Raw genomic sequence first — 18,917 nt, 5'->3', positions numbered from 1 at the left:
TAACATCGGTTTGGCTAACTTTTATGCTTTTATAAGTTTTAATGTTAGATTATGGCACCAGAATTACTACAGCTATTAGTAACACAATGAGAGAGAGCTGGCTGTGACTATGAGGATATTTTGTCTCAAAATTCCCTCAGTTAACATTTTGAGAGTAGAGAGAAGGAGGTACTGTACAATGTAGAATGAAAGGCAACCATTGTAAAGAAGGTGTTTTTTTTTTCACAAGGCTGGATGTGTTAAAAAATGTTAATAATTTTGTAGGGCTTTGATACACATGTTGTTGGACTTATTCGCACAAGACCGTGTTAAAAGAGTAGTGATTCATTGTTTCTATACTAAAGTGTGCTACATTTTCCTGCTTGTGTCCAACCTGTTTGACTTTAGATTAACTGGATAATACCAAGTGGCTCAACTTGTTGACTGTGCCTGAGGATTAATGAACTGACCTGCGATCTCTTAGGAACATCCTCCTACAGATCATTTTTAATTAAATCAGAGCTGCATGTTCATTCCAGAAGTGGAGCTTGGCGTTTTGAAAAGTTGAGTCTGTGGGGGCTTCAGAAGCAGAATGAGCTGGGTTAACTGTTTGGTAGAGAATGACTGTCAGCAAATATGTTAAATCAGACTGGGAGGATGGCACTCTTCTCTCTACACCTACCTTGTTATTTCATATTTGACTGCTGAGTTCTAAGGCAGTCCAAATCCTGAAAATAAAAATCGACAAATTTAGCTGTAAGCATTGATGAGGGGGCCTAGCAGTCTAGAAAGGCGCGGTTGCTATGGCAACCTGGTCTGATCATGTTAAAAGTGGCTGTAGGCACTGATGGGAAAATACTCATGCTCACTTCAATGTCCCCTATTGGTGACCGAAAGACACTTTTTGCATTTTAGGACCACCTTAAAAGGGAGTGCTGGATTGATATGCCTGTGCAATGATTTAATGTCATAGCATGAAAAGGTTGCTTTAACTATTTTAATTTGATGTTAAAGCCAGGCTTTTTTGCAAATCCAAAGATGCAAAAAAATTTCTATCTCAAAAAATTCTATCCTGAAAATGGGGTCCTGAGTCTCATGTACCAAATTAGTTTTTTTTTATTGATCAAAGCATTTCTTAAGTACTACCCCACTTCCTGTTTGCCAACTAAAATGCCTGGACTGTCATGGATAGATGGTTTTGAAAATCAAAGGATATGATAACTTTTGTGAGTTTCAGTCTGTGATCATCTGTGAAAATACTCGTGAGGATTTTCAGACTAATTTTTAAAATGGCTAACCCTGTGAAAGACTGGTGACCTGTCAGTCTTGTTGCCTTTCTGTGGAACTACAGTGATTGCTGCTGTGGGTTTTTGGCAACACCAAGTACCCTACACACAATGTTGGCCCACTGTGCATAAAGCTGTAGGTTCACAGTAAAGACTAAAAACTGTGCAATGACTATTTTTTCCCTACTCAGTCCCCCACAGAGACGAAGCTTACGTCTCCGGTGTCATCGCGTTGACATTCAGCATCACTTCAGGACATTAATGCTCCACTTCTCCCTATGTGAACCTACAAAGTCACATCTCATACACGTTCCACAATGTAGATTTGTAAACACATGCTTATAAGGCTTATAAGAAGGATAGAAGGGGTGATGGAAGGCACTTCTTTATGAACTTCTATCTATCACATGTTTGAGAGCCATCCTGCATGTTTTACAATATTTTCACTCCTCCATTCCCGTCCCACTTATGACTCACCACTTTTATTCTTGCTACTCACTTTTCTTGCTCTTCACCGTTTAGGGTTAGAATCAAGACACATTCTTAGGTTTAGATTTGACAAAATACATGGTGAGGTTACAGGATTAACAGTAGGTTGAGATTCTCGCCACCCTAAAAAAAAAACAACAGCCTGAGGATACATTGTCATCACGCTATAACCACTTGCGACGCTACTTTGGAGATGAGACTGGGCTGCCAAAAGTCCGGTGACCCACACCCATTACCGTGCCCAATGGTGTTCTGCCAAGACTTTAACACTATGTTTCCAGTGTTAGCAGAGAAGACAGAACAGTAGAAAACAGTAGAGGAAATAGTACTTTCATGACCATGTTTGTGACTACCTGAACAATCATGTACATTTAAAGTTACTGAAGAGACCCTGGAGATTCTCAGTGGAAGCATATAAACTACAGATGACATCCACGACGGTGTGTTCTTTAACAGACGTTAGACCTCTGAAGCAGGAAGTTTCTCTTGGAAAGCGAAGCAGTGACATAAAAACGTTTTTTATGATTAAAATACATGATTCCTGACCCTGGTTTGTTATCAATAAATTATTTTGTATTTTATTTCTTTTTATAATAACAGTACAACTCGATAACAACCACCATACTTTTCTAAGCAGCTGTCCCATTGCCGTACTGATCACCCTCTCATACTTGATAAATCCCCCACCCCTCCTAACTAAAGACACCCCCTGGCTGCAGCCTAGTTAACCCCCCTATAGAGATAAAAAAGCTAATTGGAAATCCTGCTACTAATTAACCTTCTCCAGGCTAAAAGGTATTTATATCCCATGGTTTTTGATGAAGCAACGAGGAAAGAAGTGAAGAGAGGATGAGGAGGGGAGATGACGGGGGTGAAAGAGACAAACGTTAATTAAGCAGGTGATAGAGAACGGTGGTAGAAGATAGGTACAAAAATAAAGGAGGGAACCAAATCAAAGAACATCAATAATTCATTGCTCATTTCTTAATTATGGGACTGGTGATTAACGGGCTTTGAGGAACCAATCCATTTCTGGCCTGTAAGACTTTCAGGGAGTTTTATTTGCTACAAATTTACACATGTAGTAGAATTACAAAGTGAATTTTGGAGCTAAAAAGTACTGTTTTGTTGCAAAATGACAAGATTGTGCTGTTTTTTCTCAATCCGAAAATAACAGAAGTTTTTGGCAATGGCACAGCTTCATTTCCTGAGACTAAACCTCTTCCCATCCGCTCACAGATTTAGCACCAGATGTTGCTTGGTTTTCCTTGACAGAACCCAGTCTTTATATCTAAACCCAGTTGTGTAGTACATAGGATACAGAGATTACCCACAGTCAGCCTTGATTATACCCACTTCTAAAACCCTGAATTGTAGTATATTTGGTTGTGCACAACCTCATCTGCATGACCTATCCTTCTCAGTCTTTCCATGGCTAATACCAGCTGCCTATTATGGAGGAGTTTGGCACTAATTTAAAAATAGATCCTAACTGCCTTACAGATGAGTTCCTGTAACTGACTGCAGTTCCTGTGGTGTATCCACAAAATAAGTACATCTTGAAAACTTTAAAAAAAAACTCCTATGATCCAAATCCACTTAATGTGAACCGAAAACGGCCCCAAAATATATTCAGGTGCTGTATATGGTAGAATACATTTTATCTGGTGTATGAAAGCAGTTTGTGTTTTGCAAAGTCCTTCGGACATTGATTGAGTTAAACTAAAAATGACAAAAATGCATGAGATTGACACAGTTTCACAGGTTTTATGAATTAGCAACTCCAAGAAATGGGAAACGAAAACATACTCAGTCCTTGCCTTGTGAGAGGAAAAAAACGGGTCGCCACCGGTTGCTGATCGGTTGCAGCAATGTCAGTAAAAACAGCAAAACAAAGTGACAATTTTTCTTGTAAAAAACCCAATTTCAAAACATTTCATTCAAAGAGGGGTAAAAGGTCACCTAATCCCCATGTGGGACAAAGGGCCGTGTGAATGTGAGTGAGAGGCAGTATTGAAATAGAAGAGCAGTAAGAGTGACAGTCGGTGATTCAGCCAGTCACTCAATCAGTCAGTGAAGCAGTGTCTGGCGGCCGCAGAAGGTACGGTATTATATGTGAGGGTGGAGGTGAGGGGAGCGAGGGGTGAAAGGTCTCAGGAGAGTAGGAGTCGAGAGAGGAGAAAGGGAATCGTTTCAGGTTTCCGTGGCTGGCCATGCCACCTTTCTCTTTTCATTCGCCCCTCTTACAGACGCTGATGGGGGTCTGAGGAGGCTAAAGTTACCAGGCTGTTGTCCCCTGCTGACTCTGCTGTCTTTAATTCCTGGTTGCACTTTCACTCGCTTTACAAACCAGCTCCACGACGGCTGCAGCATAGATTTAGGAAGAACTTTCACTGCTGCATGCAACAAATGTTCAGTGTACATTCTTTATCTATACTCAGCCGCAGAGCCAGCGCACTGATATTCACAATTCAATCACATACCTCTTGATAGCATCTCAAACCAGTAATTGTCAAATTTTGCTAATGCATCTTAGTATTAGTATAATAATTATAGGTCTGTTATTCATTAGCAGAAAAAGCTAGATGGGGATTTCCTCTGACATACAACGCGGTATTTTGATCAACTTTAAAATAAGAATGTGTCAGGAACAGGCTGCACCAGCAGAATGTGACAGCAACAGCAACAGCTCCAGGCTTTGCTTTAGGAACAGAGGCCACATCTATCTTTCATAAATACCAGAGGAATGTGGCTTAGCCAAACTGGTTTGCCAAAGTCTCAACTGGTCAGAAGAACAGTAAGCATTTGTTGTACCTGACTCCCATTTTGAGCATAACATGGATGTACAGTGCCACCTGAAGAGGTGAGTTGCACCTCTGGATGTCAAACATGGGCTCAGAAGTGGCCAAAAGCAGGATACTGTAATATAAAATGTATTACGGCATGTAGTTCGATCTCTCGCCTGCTGAAACAAATTCTGCAGCTTTGGATTGCAAAGCAATAGGGACAGATGGTGTGGTAAGCCATTTTTAAACAGCAGGTAGTTTCAGCCAAGCAATCTGCTTATTTATTTCATCAACCAAATAAGTACATGTGCAAAAATATCCACGAGGAATCAAACCTATATTTTCAGCTCTCATATTTAGAGGTGTCCTTTCCCTGACGTTTGAAGCCACATTCAGTTATGTAAACTATGTCTTTCCTACTTCATTTGACTTGTTTGTTTTGCAGGTAAAGACCTATGGACCCAGCTTCACTCGTGTCCATGCACCTTGGCCTGTTCTGTGCAGAGAGGCTGAGTTTCTAAAGATTAAAGTCCCCACCAAGGCGGTAAGCGCTCATTATCTCACTTAGCAGTAGGCACAGTCATTGTGTTTTTTGGGTCCATACATAGTGGCTGTTTGTTGGAGTTTTCTTGTTTTCTGTCATCAAAGATAATGCACTAACAGCAGATTGTTGATGGTTGTCTTAGAGTTATGAACTCAAAGAAGAAAGTGGTTTCGGGTCCAGTATGAGCACAGTGTGGAGGAAGCTGAACCAGCCCTTCCAGCCCAAAGTATCTCATCAGGACCATGGAAGCACCAAATTTCTTTCACATTGCTTCTCCAGGGACAAGCTTCACCTGTAAGACGCACACATACATTTACACTTCCTTCCTCTCAGTTTTGCTGCTTCCACACTCGCTTCCCCAAGCACATCCATCCATCCATCCATCCATCCATCCATCCATCCATCCATCCATCCATCCATCCATCCATCCATCCATCTGTCTATTCATTCGTCGATCCTCTATACACGCTTTATGTGCGGGGCCCTGGGAAGTTTATGCCCACCATTCTTGATGAATGACGCTGCAGGACAAAACTAACATAACTATACCTGGCACACCGGGTGCTTTGGTTTTGTTGCAGCCATTCAGAGTGTGTGAGCAGAGCCGTCTCTATAAACATCTGTACGACTCGTCAAAACCAAAGAAGGTGCAATTATTCCAAATGGTGCAAAAATACCAAATATTATTTCAAATGAAAACAGATTTCTTGACTCTGTGTTGTTACGTTTGTCCATGCATATTACATAATGCTATTCCTGCAGTGTGGCATGTCATTTACTGACTGCAATTGAGTCCGGCATGCCAAGGGAACCTGCACGAATAGTTCAAACGCTGTGTTGCTGTCACAATTCATTTGTTGGCCTCACAGGGGGTTTGAGACAATCTCAACTCATTTTAGACTAGAGGTTAGGTACAACGTGGGCTGCGTCGTTAGTCCATTAATGGATTAACCTACAGTGTTAGTGTTAGTGCTGCTAAGTTAGAATCACCCATTAAGCAAACATATACGTCTTTGGACTGGTGGAGGGAAGAGCACCTTGAGAAAAGCCATGTAGGCTCTTTTACTGTGATGCAACAGGGCCAAACACTGTCCAAACCAACTTTTAGGAATGACTGTGCTGGTAAGACATAAAGCCCATTGTGTACCTATAGAGATCAATCTGAAATGTAATCTAAAGAGATAATGGAAAAGCAGGAGAGACAATAATCACTGTTCAGCTAATCTCAAAAGGTTCCCCTTGAGTTTAGAGAGTACCAAACAAAAAAAAACTTTGCAAAGAGACTTCTATGAACTATGATCATCTGCAGTCCCTCTGCCTCGACCACAACCTTTTCTTGCCATTATGGAAAAGTTCCTGTGTTGTGAAATTACCTTTTGGTTTTTTTGTAATTTAGTTTGCCCAGATCGCATGCTGTGCCACATTTTCCAAATAGTTCTTAAGAGAACTAACTGGTAGTTCCTTCAATCTTAAAGGGGAACTCCGGGGCATTTGAAGCGCATTTCCATTGCTAGAGGTTGTCAAATACTGACGGTAGGACACAGACCGGTGCAAATCGGCGCTCCCTGTGTGGAGATAGCGCTGTTTGCGCAGCCTGTCATGCTAACCAAATACGTGGTGGCTAAGGGGCAAGTGCTAAACCTTCCACGTAAAACAACAACTTGCACACTGCAGAAACGTCACACCACTTTATAAACCATCCGACAATAAAGTCACAAGCCTTACCATCAAAACCATATGCATGGTTCTCACATTACTGGCATGGGGACGTTACAAAACAACTTTATAAATAGCATGTCACTTACCTCTTGTCGGTATGCGCGTGCATGTGAAAGCCCAAAAGAGTCAATGGACGATAATCCCATATACAAAACAATTATCTTCTCTAGAAAAACTGCGTTCAAGTATTTACAACATTACAACAATATTACTGGGCATGTATTGTTGTAATGTTTTAAACAGTTTTTCTAGAGAAGATAATTGTTTTGTATATGGGATTATCGTCCATTGACTCTTTTGGGCTTTCACATGCGCGCGCCTACCGACAACCGGTAAGGGACATACTGTTTATAAAGTTGTTTTGTAACGTCCCCATGCCAGTAATGTGAGAACCATGCATATGGTTTTGATGGTAAGGCTTGTGACTTTATTGTCGGATGGTTTATAAAGTGATGTGACGTTTCTGCAGTGTGCAAGTTGTTGTTTTACGTGGAAGGGTTAGCACTTGCCCCTTAGCCACCACGTATTTGGTTAGCATGACAGGCTGCGCAAACAGCGCTATCTCCACACAGGGAGCGCCGATTTGCACCGGTCTGTGTCCTACCGTCAGTATTTGACAACCTCTAGCAATGGAAACACGCTTCAAATGCCCCGGAGTTCCCCTTTAAGGGGGGAAAAAATGTTCTCCTTACATTTTTATGGTCTAGAATTTGCCATGAATATGCTGGAAAATTTGACCTTTCGTGGTGAATTTTGGAGAGACCACACAACACACAGACAGACAAAGTTTGTAAAACAACATAGCTAACAGTCTAACACCACTGAGCACAGGCGCCATTTGACAACGTGTATAAGTTAGCTGTGACATAGACCCTGATTGTTTTGATCAGGTTTTAGTAACATATGAGAAGGCTTAAGAAATACTGTTTAACAAAAGTACTGCAGACAACCATCTTCACTTGGCTATGTATTGCTCAGTTGTATACCTCATTCTAAAAACATAATGACCAAATGCATAACAACTTTGTTTAAAATTAGTATGACACATGGGTTTATAGTGTAAAAATATTATTTTCAAGGCCAAAATATCTTCAAGACACTGATCCCCAGTGTTCATATGTTATATAACATAGTTCAGCTAGCCTTCATCATATCCTGTTTTATTAAACTCTAATTAGGACCATAGTTTCACAAAGTGAACATCATGTAGAACCAAGTGACTAAAACCATTCGGAAAACAGGTATCAAATCAACAAAGAAGATGTTTATTTTCAAATAGACTATTTTCTTCCTTCTTGTCGCAACCGGAGGCGTCACCGCCTGCTGGCTATTAAAGAGATTGCAGATTAAAGGCCCTGGTGCATTGGCTTCCCCCTTTAGATCTGAAGGCAATGTCCATCTTTTACTCACAACCTATGGGATGTCATTGTGTTTAAGGCAGACAGCTAAGGAGGCTTTACTCCTGGGTAGGTGAGGATGAATCAGACTGAACTTGATGTCATTGCAAGCTTTACGCCTGCTGTCACTGTAGATTCCATGATACCGTGGCTAAGCAAAGCTGAAAAGACACCTTGAGATGTTAAATATTTATTTACTTAGAATATGTTTTGGATTTTTATTTGAAAATGAGCCCTAAAGGTATGCCGGGACCAAAATGTTATATTGTTTGTTGTGTATTTTGAGGTGAGATAAACAGGAAATTTGTTTCAACAGTTGGTGTTCTTCCTCTTTGGACAGAGATGTTGTTGCTCATTGTTTTAGCATTACATGTTAAAAAAATGCTGTGGATAGCTTTGATGGTAATTGATATATATGAGCTACTTTTGTGTAAAAAATATCAAGGTCAAGGACAGTTTTGAAACTGGACTTCTACACCAACATTTATCAAAAAGGCCTAATTACAAAAATCCAATACAGTAGAGTCCTTTTGGAAAAAGCACAGTTTTTATGTTAAATTGTGCAGGTTTTAATACTAAAGCCCTGCCTTTCCCTAAAATAAACACTACCTTTTTTCCCAGAGATAATGGCATCAAAATCGATGTCTCTTCGCTGCTGGTTTGACTTTCAGTCAGCACCCTACCTACTGAATTTCCTCTGTCCGATTTATTGGTGTCAGGTTACTCCCGGCTGTGCCTGTGAGTTATTTTCGACACAGTGTTAGATTCGGTTCTTTTAGTTGGAAGCTCAAGAACGGACCGGAGTAATTCAATTGAAAATGAAGTCTTTAATGGATGGCCACAAGTGCAGTATTTCAGCGCTGGTCTCAGTATGACAGAACTCTCGCAGGAATCCGTCAGACTGCGCCCCGATTTCCGGGTATCATTTGCATTTATAGCCTCATAGGTTGGACTCACACTCGACCGAGTATGATTGGACATGAGTAGGTTCAACATGCTTCGTCATATTCTCTGGATCAGCCCAAAACAATGTGTGTGTGTGAATCTGCCCCTGCTTTCCCAGGCTTTCCTAATTGTTTTGTCTTTCTACTCCTGGATCACTTTAGGTCATAATGGAAAAGTACTGAGACTTATTTCATTCATAATGTCTAAGAACAAAGCCAATTTTAACAATCCCCCTTTTGAAGTGATTTTATCATTTCAACTAATTACAATCAAATAACTGCGGTAGGAATGTAATATTCTGTATTGTGTCACATCTGTATTAGCAGTAGCAAGACTTTAGCAGTCACCCCCCAAACTGCAAGAGCCACTTACCTTTTGAGATGTAGCACAACCAGCTTGTCATCCCCCTTTTGATGTGACTTCATGTATCATTATGTAAGCTCATGTGTAAGCTGTTCATCATTGCAATTAAAGCAGCAAGCAAGTCTTAGACCTTAAGACCTTCATAAGTCACTGATTATAACTCTGCAAATAAGCACATTTAGAAAATAATTGTGATGCCTTAGCAAAAACCCTTCTAAACCAGGAGTATTAATCAAGATTCTAGAAATAGAGACTCTTTTCTAGTAAGTTTAAAACCTTCCCCACTCAACTGATAATAACTCCGCAAATGAGCACATTTCTTAATATATTATATGTAGAAAATAATATTTTGCTATATGTATTGTGTGTATGTGGCCCCAAACCCATCCTCTGTGTGGAATCTTTGTTCATAATGGCATAAAACCTTATGTTTTTTCACATCATTTCTATACTACTGACACTCAAACATTGCTTAAGGCAATTACCATTACCAAATCAAAATCAAATCAAATTTATTTGTATAGCACATTTCATGTACAAACAGTTCAAAGTGCTTTACATAAAATAAAAGCATTGCAGCAGGGAGTGCAAGAAGCATTAAAAATACATAAAATAATATAAAGAGAAACAAATAAAATCATTTAAATGAATTTAAAATCAGGCAACAGTCTAGATAAGTTAAAAGATATTTCATGCATAGACACATGAGAAAAGAATTTTTTTTAACCTGGATTTAAAAATGTCTACATCTGGTGAAAGTTTAATCTCCACTGGCAGTTTGTTCCACTTATTTGCAGCATAACAGCTAAATGCTGCTTCTCCATGTTTATTCTGGACTCTGGACTGGACCAGCTGACCTGAGTCCTTGGATCTAAGAGCTCTGCTGGCTTTATATTCTCTGAACATATCACAGATGTGTTTTGGGCCCAAACCGTTCTGGGATTTGTAAACCATCAGCAGGCTTTTAAAATCTATTCTGTGACTGACTGGAAGCCAGTGTAAAGATTTTAAAACTGGTGTGATGTGTTCAGATCTCTTAGTCCGGGTTAAAACTCTAGCAGCAGCGTTCTGGATGAGCTGCAGATGTTTAATGCTCTTTTTGGGAAGTTCAGTTAAAAGAGCGTTACAGTAATGGAGTCTACTGGAGATGAATGCATGGATGAGTTTCTCCTGGTCTTTTTGGGAGAGGAAACCTTTAATTCTGTTGATGTTTCGCTGCCTTGGTGACAGCTTTGATGTGGCTGCTGAAAGTCAGATCTGAGTCTATCAACACTCCGAGGTTACGAACTTGGTCAGTGATTGTAAGGTCCCGAGTCTCAAGATATTTACCAACGCTGACCCTCTTCTCTTTGCTACCAAACAGAATGATCTCAGTTTTGTCTTCATTTAATTGTAGAAAATTATCTCTCATCCAGGTGTTTACTTCCTCCAGACACTGACACAGAACGTCTGCTGGGCTGCAGTCGTCCGGTGACAGAGACACATAAAGTTGTGTATCGTCTGCATAACTGTGATAATTGATGTTAAAATTCTGCAATATCTGACCCAAAGGGAGCATATACAAGTTAAACAGAAGAGGTCCAAGAATTGACCCCTGGGGGACTCCACAAGTCATGGCCACTCGCTCAGATTCATAGCTGCCAATAGTAACAAAATAACTCCGGCCTTCTAAGTAGGACCTGAACCAGTTAAGGACCGCTCCAGAAAGTCCAACCCAGTTTTCCAGCCTGTGCAACAGGATTCTGTGATCTACAGTATCAAACGCAGTGCTGAGGTCCAACAGAACCAGGACTGAAACATTACCAGAATCAGTATTCAACCTGATGTCGTTGAACACTTTGACCAGAGCTGTTTCAGTGCTGTGATGACGTCTGAAGCCTGATTGAAACTTATCAAGACTTCCACTTTCATTCAGAAAGTCGTTGAGCTGGTTAAATACAACTTTCTCAATAATCTTGGATATAAAAGAGAGGTTAGAGACAGGTCTGTAGTTGTTCATCATAGAGGCATCTAGAGTTCTCTTCTTTAGGAGTGGCTTAATGGCAGCTGTCTTTAGTGACTTGGGAAAAATGCCTGATACCAGTGAGCTGTTAACTATTTGTAGGAGATCACTTTCTACTGAGGTAAAAAACAGTTTTTAAAAAGTCGGATGGTATTATGTCCAGACAACAAGTTGTTGATTTCAGCTGCCGAACTGTTTCCTCTAGGATTTTTAAATTAACAACATTAAATTGTGACATAACGTCAGAGTTATTTCTAGGTTTTAGACACAGATTAGTTTTCTTGTTTGTCTGTGTTGCGTTAATGTTTTGTCTAATTGTTTTGATTTTTTGACTAAAAAGTTGGCAAATTCATTGCATTTCTCAGTGGAGAGGAGGTCTGGGTTTGACTGTTTAGGAGGATTTGTGAGTTTTTCAACCATAGCAAACAGAGTTCGAGACTTGTTGACATTCTTATTAATCATTTCAGATAAATGCAGCTGTCTGGCCTTGCACAGCTCATTGTTATAACTACGCAGGCTTTCTTTGTATAGCTCATAGTGAATCTGAAGCTTTGTTTTCCTCCATTTACGTTCAGCTTTCCTGCATTCTCTTTTCAGATTTTTGACCGTAGTGGTGTTTCTCCATGGAGTTTTCTGTTTGATCAAGGTGCTCTTGATTCTTATCGGTGCAACAGCTTCCATTACATTCAAATTTTCAAGTTAAAATGATCCAGCATTCCTTCAACCGACTCTGCGCTCATTGTTGGTAACATAACTATGGCCTCCCTAAACTGAGCACTTGTTTTCTCATTGATATACCTCTTCTTAACTGAGAAGCTGGTTGTTTGAACATTCTGAGTAATATGTAAATCAAATAAAATACAAAAATGGTCAGACAAGGCCAAATCAATAACAACAACATAAGAAATATCAACACCTTTAGAAATGACCAGGTCCAGAATGTGACCTCAAAGGTGGGTAGGTTCTGTTACATGCTGCCACAAACCAAACATGTCCAGCACAGAAGAAAATTCTTTGGCAGTACCATCCGTCATATTATCTATGTGAATGTTAAAATCCCCGGTCAAGATAAAATGGTTAAAATCAGTCGAAATAACAGACAATAATTCAGAAAATTCATCAATAAAACTTACACAGTATCCTGGAGATCTGTAAATGATTAAGAACAGGATTTTAGGAATACCCTTTAAAATAAAACTCAGATATTCAAAAGAAGTGAATTCCCCAAATGAGATATCTTTACACTGGAATGTATCTTTAAATAAGGCAGCCTCCCCCCTACCTTTCCTCCCATTTCGGCATTTATCCATAAAACTAAAGTTTGGGGGGGCTGCTTCATTAAGAACAGTAGCACTTGTGCTCTCTGTTAACCATGTTTCTGTCAGAAAAAGAAAATCTAAATTGTGTGAAATGATGAAGTCATTAACTAACAGTGACTTATTGGACAGAGATCTAATATTAAGTACGGCTAGCTTTGTGGAGTTTACACTGGTCTCTGATGTATTCTGAGCTGTACGTGGTACCGTTAACAGATTAGATAGATTCACCCAGCAGGCTGACTGTTTTCTATTCCTTCTTTTACTAACTAATACAGGAATCCTGTTGGGCCCCAGCTTGTTCTCAGAACAGCTGTCAGAAGTCGGACTTCTATAGCAGGGACCCTGAACACATCATGGCATGGTATCTTTGGTTTGAACAGTGCTATCTTTGTTTTGAACTCTGGGTGTTGTGCTGCTCCTTGAACATCCTGCACACCCCCTCGTGTCCTGCTCTGCCAGGACAGATGATGTAAGAGGAGGAGGGGGTGCCCTGCGTTTCTCGGTTGATGGTGGTCGCTGGAGTCCTGGCTGGGATAGAGACATCCTTTTGAGACCTTGGGTGATGTGGAGTAAAGGGTCTGGTGAGGGGGGAGGGCTGGGGGTTGTTTGCCTCGCTGCTGTGTCCTTCAGTCTAATCTGCACAGTCATGTTTGGGTTTGCCGTCCCAACAGCATGACGTAAATGTGCACCAAGTAATCTGCATCCAGTTCGATTGGGATGCACGCCATCAGGTCTGAAACGCTCCTTACAGTTCCAAAAGATATTAAAGTTATCAATGAACTTAATCCCATGGGCGATGCATGCATTTGACAACCATGTGTTCAGGCCAAGAAGTCTGCTTAAAAGTTCAATTCCTTTACCCACAGTAGGAATGGGGCCAGAAATGGAGACCCGGTGTGCTCCATAGTGACACAGTCTCTCAAACAGCAGAGAAAAATCCTTCTTCAGGATCTCAGATCCAGTCTTCCTTCTCAGAATATCAAAAGACCCTGTGTGGACCATGATCCTCGTGCCATCTGGATGAGTAGACAAAATGGTCGGCAAAATATCTATCAGTTCCCTGACTGATGTATCAGAAAAAGTTATATTTTCCGTCTTTGCCATTCTGACATGCTGTGTTATAGAGTCCCCGATTAGAATGGTGTCTATTCCTTTTTGTGTGGAGGCGTCGATCGCTTCTGTAGTCCTCACCTTGGTTGTGGGATTTGGGCTTCTCCTGATGATCTGGTTAGCCCTTGGCTGAGGTTTGGGGCCATTTATTTTGTTTGTCTTCATGTTTGGGTTACATTCATCATCACACACTCTATTTTGAGTCAACGGATCGTATCTATTATGCAATAGAACTTCAGGTGGCGGAGTGAGTGCTGGAGGTTTAGGTTTCGTGCTGGATTTACCTCTGCGACGGACAACATGAGACCAGATCCTGGCTGGGGTTGATGATTTGGGTTTGGCACCAACACTGTTCCAGTGTGAGATGTCAGTCGGACCGTCCGGTTTGGAAGCTTCACCAGATATTCCAGTGTCGTTTGGACAGATCCAGGGAAGTGTGTCAGCCAGGGCTGCAGTGTGAGATTCCACATCAGCTGTGATCCCGTGTAGGAATATCTGAGTTAGTCCTTTGGCACATGAAGGCTCCACCGCCTGCGCAGGAACTATAATAGAGTCAATAAATTCCTCGTCGTTACGAATGTCTTGCAGCGTTTCAATCCTCTTCTCGAGCTGTGCTACCTTCGCAAAGAGTAGCTCACACTGTGTGCAGCTCACTGATACTGCAGGATTAGGAGACATTTTTTCTGTCCGATTCTCTTTGTAAACAGGAGGGCTAATACCGTTTACAAATATACAATTAAAAGAAAAAGAATAAAAGAAAAAAATTATATCCAAGACTTGTGGAAAGAAGTAGAATGATTTAAAAGCGAATAAAGCAATAAGCAGCAGGAGGAAGCAGGAGGAAGCAGAGACACGTCTGCACTCTTCAGAAGTGTACAAAGACTTCCAGCAGGCTCGTCCACCGTTTGCAGCGAATAGGAGCGAAAACCCGATGGCTGAACCGGGAAAAATTCACCTATGGCCCAAATTGTATTTGGCGACCGACCAACCTATTACCGTTCAGAGTCTAAGGTCCTGCTCCAAACAGCCGAGTCACCCCACTGGTAATTGAAATCCTAAAAATTATTAAATATCACCCTTTCAGAGGAATTAGCTAAACACTTTAAAAATGAAACACAACAAATATAAATTTAACCAAGGCTCGATTATAGTCGTGTGGTCTCTTGTGGTCCAATCCTGTCACTCCTCGATGCTCGGTTCTCCTCTTAGCTGAACGTCTGTTCAGCACTCTGATCCGGAACTAATCTTGGAAGGAGAGGTGACCAGTACATCGCTTCCTTGAGGGATATTCAGCATCCCTTTCCCTAACTAATTTTCTTTTGGGATCATTTTGTTGTTTAGTTCTCCACCATCATCTTGGCATGATGGGCAGGGCCTCCCAGAACTCAAGCTTATGAGTCCTCCGGTCGTACGTCCTGTAGTGGTTCTGAATCTGTGGAATAATATTAGCAAATCTCGCAGCGCAGTAGTGCAAAATGTTATTTGCACTGTATTTTTATACTTGGGGCATGTCTCTTTGAAAGGTTCAATCCTAATGCCCAATTCATCATTTATTTCTTTTTCATATGGACCCCAAACCAAAACAAAACTAAAATAAACGAAAGAAAATCAAATCAAATCAAAGAAATCATAAAATAAACATAAACCAAAACAACTGGCCAGTTGGTATAACCCTTGCTTTTAGGAACCAGAATAGTCATCAAGCTGCTGTGCAGCCTTAATGAGAAATCCAGTATCATCTCCTTTCTTTTGCTGTGAAAAAACTTCAAATTATTTAGAGAACACATCATCACGATCAACATCAACATCAGCACAGTTGGTATAATATTCTGCTGTGGAAAAATCATCAGACAGTTTTGGGATCATGACAACACACAAACAACACTCAACACCAGACACCACAGGTTAGGACAACAGATGACAATTGCATTTCTGGGTTTGCTCAAGCAGTTTTCATTGGGGCCTAAGTATAGAAACAGTGGTCTTCATATTCTGAGTTTGATTCCATGTCTTCCTCTTCCAGGTCTGGGAAGTCTTAATGCAAAAGAAGACACAAACACACCCAGAATGTTTGGGAAAACTTGAGAAGTTTTAGTAAACCATGATAAATTGTTAATTAATGGCCGAACTGCTCCGCTGCAGTTTCTCCTCCTGTGTTGTTCTTTGCTGCAGGACAGAAATATTTGTGGTTAGATCTCATTTTGGGAGCAGCACAGCATCAAGAAAGCAGACATTTTTCCAATGCCTAACTGATTAACTTGTTCAGGATAAATATTGTCTGTCCTCTCTTAATTCAGGTCAGAGTGTTAAAAATGAAATTTTAGCATAATCTGCTTTATTCTTACTTGTTAGTTAGTAATAATGTTGTTTAATTCTTACCAGTGGCTGTGTTTTGATGCTGAGCCGTACACAGACAGTTCAGGATCAGCATTAAGTTTTTTCCGGTTCTAACTGAATCAGAAACACCTCATGTGGTACCAACGGTGTGACATCAGAGCTGTTTCTAACATCACATGATACCATAACATGTTTCCATACAGATATTAAAAACATAGGTTCATTTTATTTCTTTATTTATCCTAATTCAGCTTTTATTTTTTCTTTGAGGTGCACGTTGTGGCCCTGTGCTCCTGATTTTCCTTGCAGTATGTGTGGCATGTGTGTGTGTGTGTGTGTGTGTGTGTGTGTGCGTGGCTTTATATGTGAGTGTGCATGTGTCTGTATGTGGCCTTGGGTTTCACTGCTTCGTTTTATCTGAACGCTCTTTGTTCCATATTTTCTTGGATGAGAAGTGCCATGTAAATAACGTCTGATTGATTGATCGATTTAGTGTAGTAGATTAAAAACTTTCTGGTCATCTCTAATGGAACGTCTTCCGATGAACCAAAACACCTAATTACAGAACATTTCATTCATCCCATTCATATCCTTTTTCTTTCAACCACAGGCAATGACTCAGCACAGTTTGAATTTCCATCACACCACCTATTGGCGTCCTCCTATCAGGTAGCCGTTGTTCCCCAAGCCGTTAGTGCCCCCTTTGGGAACTCCTCCTTTGGGATCTCCTCAGTCCCCACTCACCATGGCCATCGCTTGGCAACCGAACCTTGTTTCCCACACTCACACAAGTCCTCTTGCTGTCACAAAAAAGGGTAGGGACAGGGTATTTTCTCCCCGTCCAGGCCTCATGTGGGACAACCTGAAAACATTCATATATAGGTCATATATTATATATCATATAAAATAGTAGGTTAAATAATGCATAATATAATGCATACTAGGGAATTGCTTTAGAAGTTAAGTCTGTGTCTGCATAGATTTTGTTTTGGCTTTCACCATGCTGCTCGCCATAAAAACAAACCTTGACTTGTCTTGTTATGGCTCAGTCTTTGCTGCAGCTGTCCTTCTGTTCATCTCCTAATGGATTTAAACCTATTTGCTTTTTTGTTAAGAGAGCATATTAATTGTTTCATAGATCTGCTGCAGTTAAATAGTTAAATGATTTAGTTAAATAGTCAAATGTTTTAGTTTGAGTCTAAATATTGGTGATAACTATTGACTATTAAATTGGTGACCTGAGGCAGGAAATTTAGAGAAGCTAAAATTTTAGAGTCAAGTTAATATCTCCTAATAAGAATAAAGGCTAAGCTTTAACAACTTTAATATGACATCAAATTGTTTGACATCTGACCGTCTGGCCGTGATATTAAATCCTAAATCCTGGTTGTTTAATCTGTCATATGGTCTGACTGCATGATCTCAGTCCTGCTTCAGGTGAAATCATAAAGTTTCACTTTGTAGAACATTTTTTCCGGATTGTTTTTTAATTAAAGGAGCAAATCTCCTAAACACTCTGCTTGTGTATTTGACTTTAGCTCTTTAAGAGAGATGTTAAATCCTATTTCAGCAACAGTTTTTATGAATGTCTCAAACACTGTTCTTCCTGGATTTTATTGTTTCTTATCTCATCTCTGTGATTTTTTTCATTGTAAAGCTGTTTTCAGTTTATATACATATTTTGGTGTCTTTCCTAATCATATGCATTTTACAATAGATGGATGAATCAGTACTATTTGCTCTAGTACAAAATTAAACCCCTATTATAATCAGTATATCATTATAAACTCAGGCCAATGATCACCCAGAGTCTGTTTGGGTTGTTCTCACTCTCAGGGCTGAATGAGTGGAAAAACAGGGTTGAGAAAAGACAATCTTAGGGTGTGCGCATTTATGACAAAGAGAACAACTATAAAATTAAATTGGGAATATTATGGCTCAAAAAGAGTTTGAGGCTTTTCATTATTTTCATTATTCATTATTCCTGTAATGCTGCTGCACAGCTGATCTTTAGTTAGTAACTTCAGGCCTCAGGTCAAGCCTCCAAATCTGTTAATATTTTCCTTATAGTTCTCTTATTAGTGCGTTGATGCTGAAAAAAATGATTAACTTTTGTCAATAAACTTTGGGATCCATTATATCATATATTAACTTTTTCTTTCTGTAATATGCATGTGCTTGATTCTTATTCTCTCGTTTGATTTGATTCATCGGGCAAGAGGATGAAAGAAGAAATGAACAATCAAAAGCAATAAAGTCCCTCAAATATGAAACAGGTGTTGACAGAGTGACAAAGTGTGGAAGAACTCTCTCCTGAGTCGATCACACACATGTACTTTCGGCCACTAATTAATAACCAGCCGGTCAAGAAACAAGTCACTACAACACAGTGAGTCACCCGTCGTTTGTTCTGGGCCTCCCTATTGGGGCATTTGACGGGAGCCTGGGGCATCATACCCAGAATCCTGATGCGGGCCCTGTTGGGGAGCCTGTTGAGAAACAACTGCCGCCCCAGGAGCACTGTGGGGGTATTTATTATACTTATATGGTCGCGTCCCATCTCCTGATTGCACTGAGTAGGGAACCTCACAACAGTCAGAGGCCCAATGGCCATATCGTTTACAGAGATAACACATGTCAT

At 40.3% G+C, this 18,917-nt stretch overlaps 1 protein-coding gene across 1 annotated transcript in view; it reads left to right on the top strand.

Moving 5' to 3' along the window:
- ano2b (anoctamin 2b) overlaps positions 1-18,917 on the top strand; it is a 99,613-nt gene that overhangs the window by 11,043 nt on the left and 69,653 nt on the right. The window contains exons 3-4 of the mRNA XM_075472622.1: positions 4,986-5,084; positions 5,227-5,378. Of these exons, the coding sequence (XP_075328737.1) occupies positions 4,986-5,084; positions 5,227-5,378 (251 nt within the window). The remainder of the gene's footprint in view (positions 1-4,985; positions 5,085-5,226; positions 5,379-18,917) is intronic.

Source organism: Odontesthes bonariensis, chromosome 8 (genome assembly GCF_027942865.1).
Source record: "Odontesthes bonariensis isolate fOdoBon6 chromosome 8, fOdoBon6.hap1, whole genome shotgun sequence".
In the NCBI taxonomy this organism is placed as follows: domain Eukaryota; kingdom Metazoa; phylum Chordata; class Actinopteri; order Atheriniformes; family Atherinopsidae; genus Odontesthes; species Odontesthes bonariensis.
Note: the sequence above shows the minus strand (reverse complement) of the source record. Positions and strands in the feature narration are given on the sequence as shown.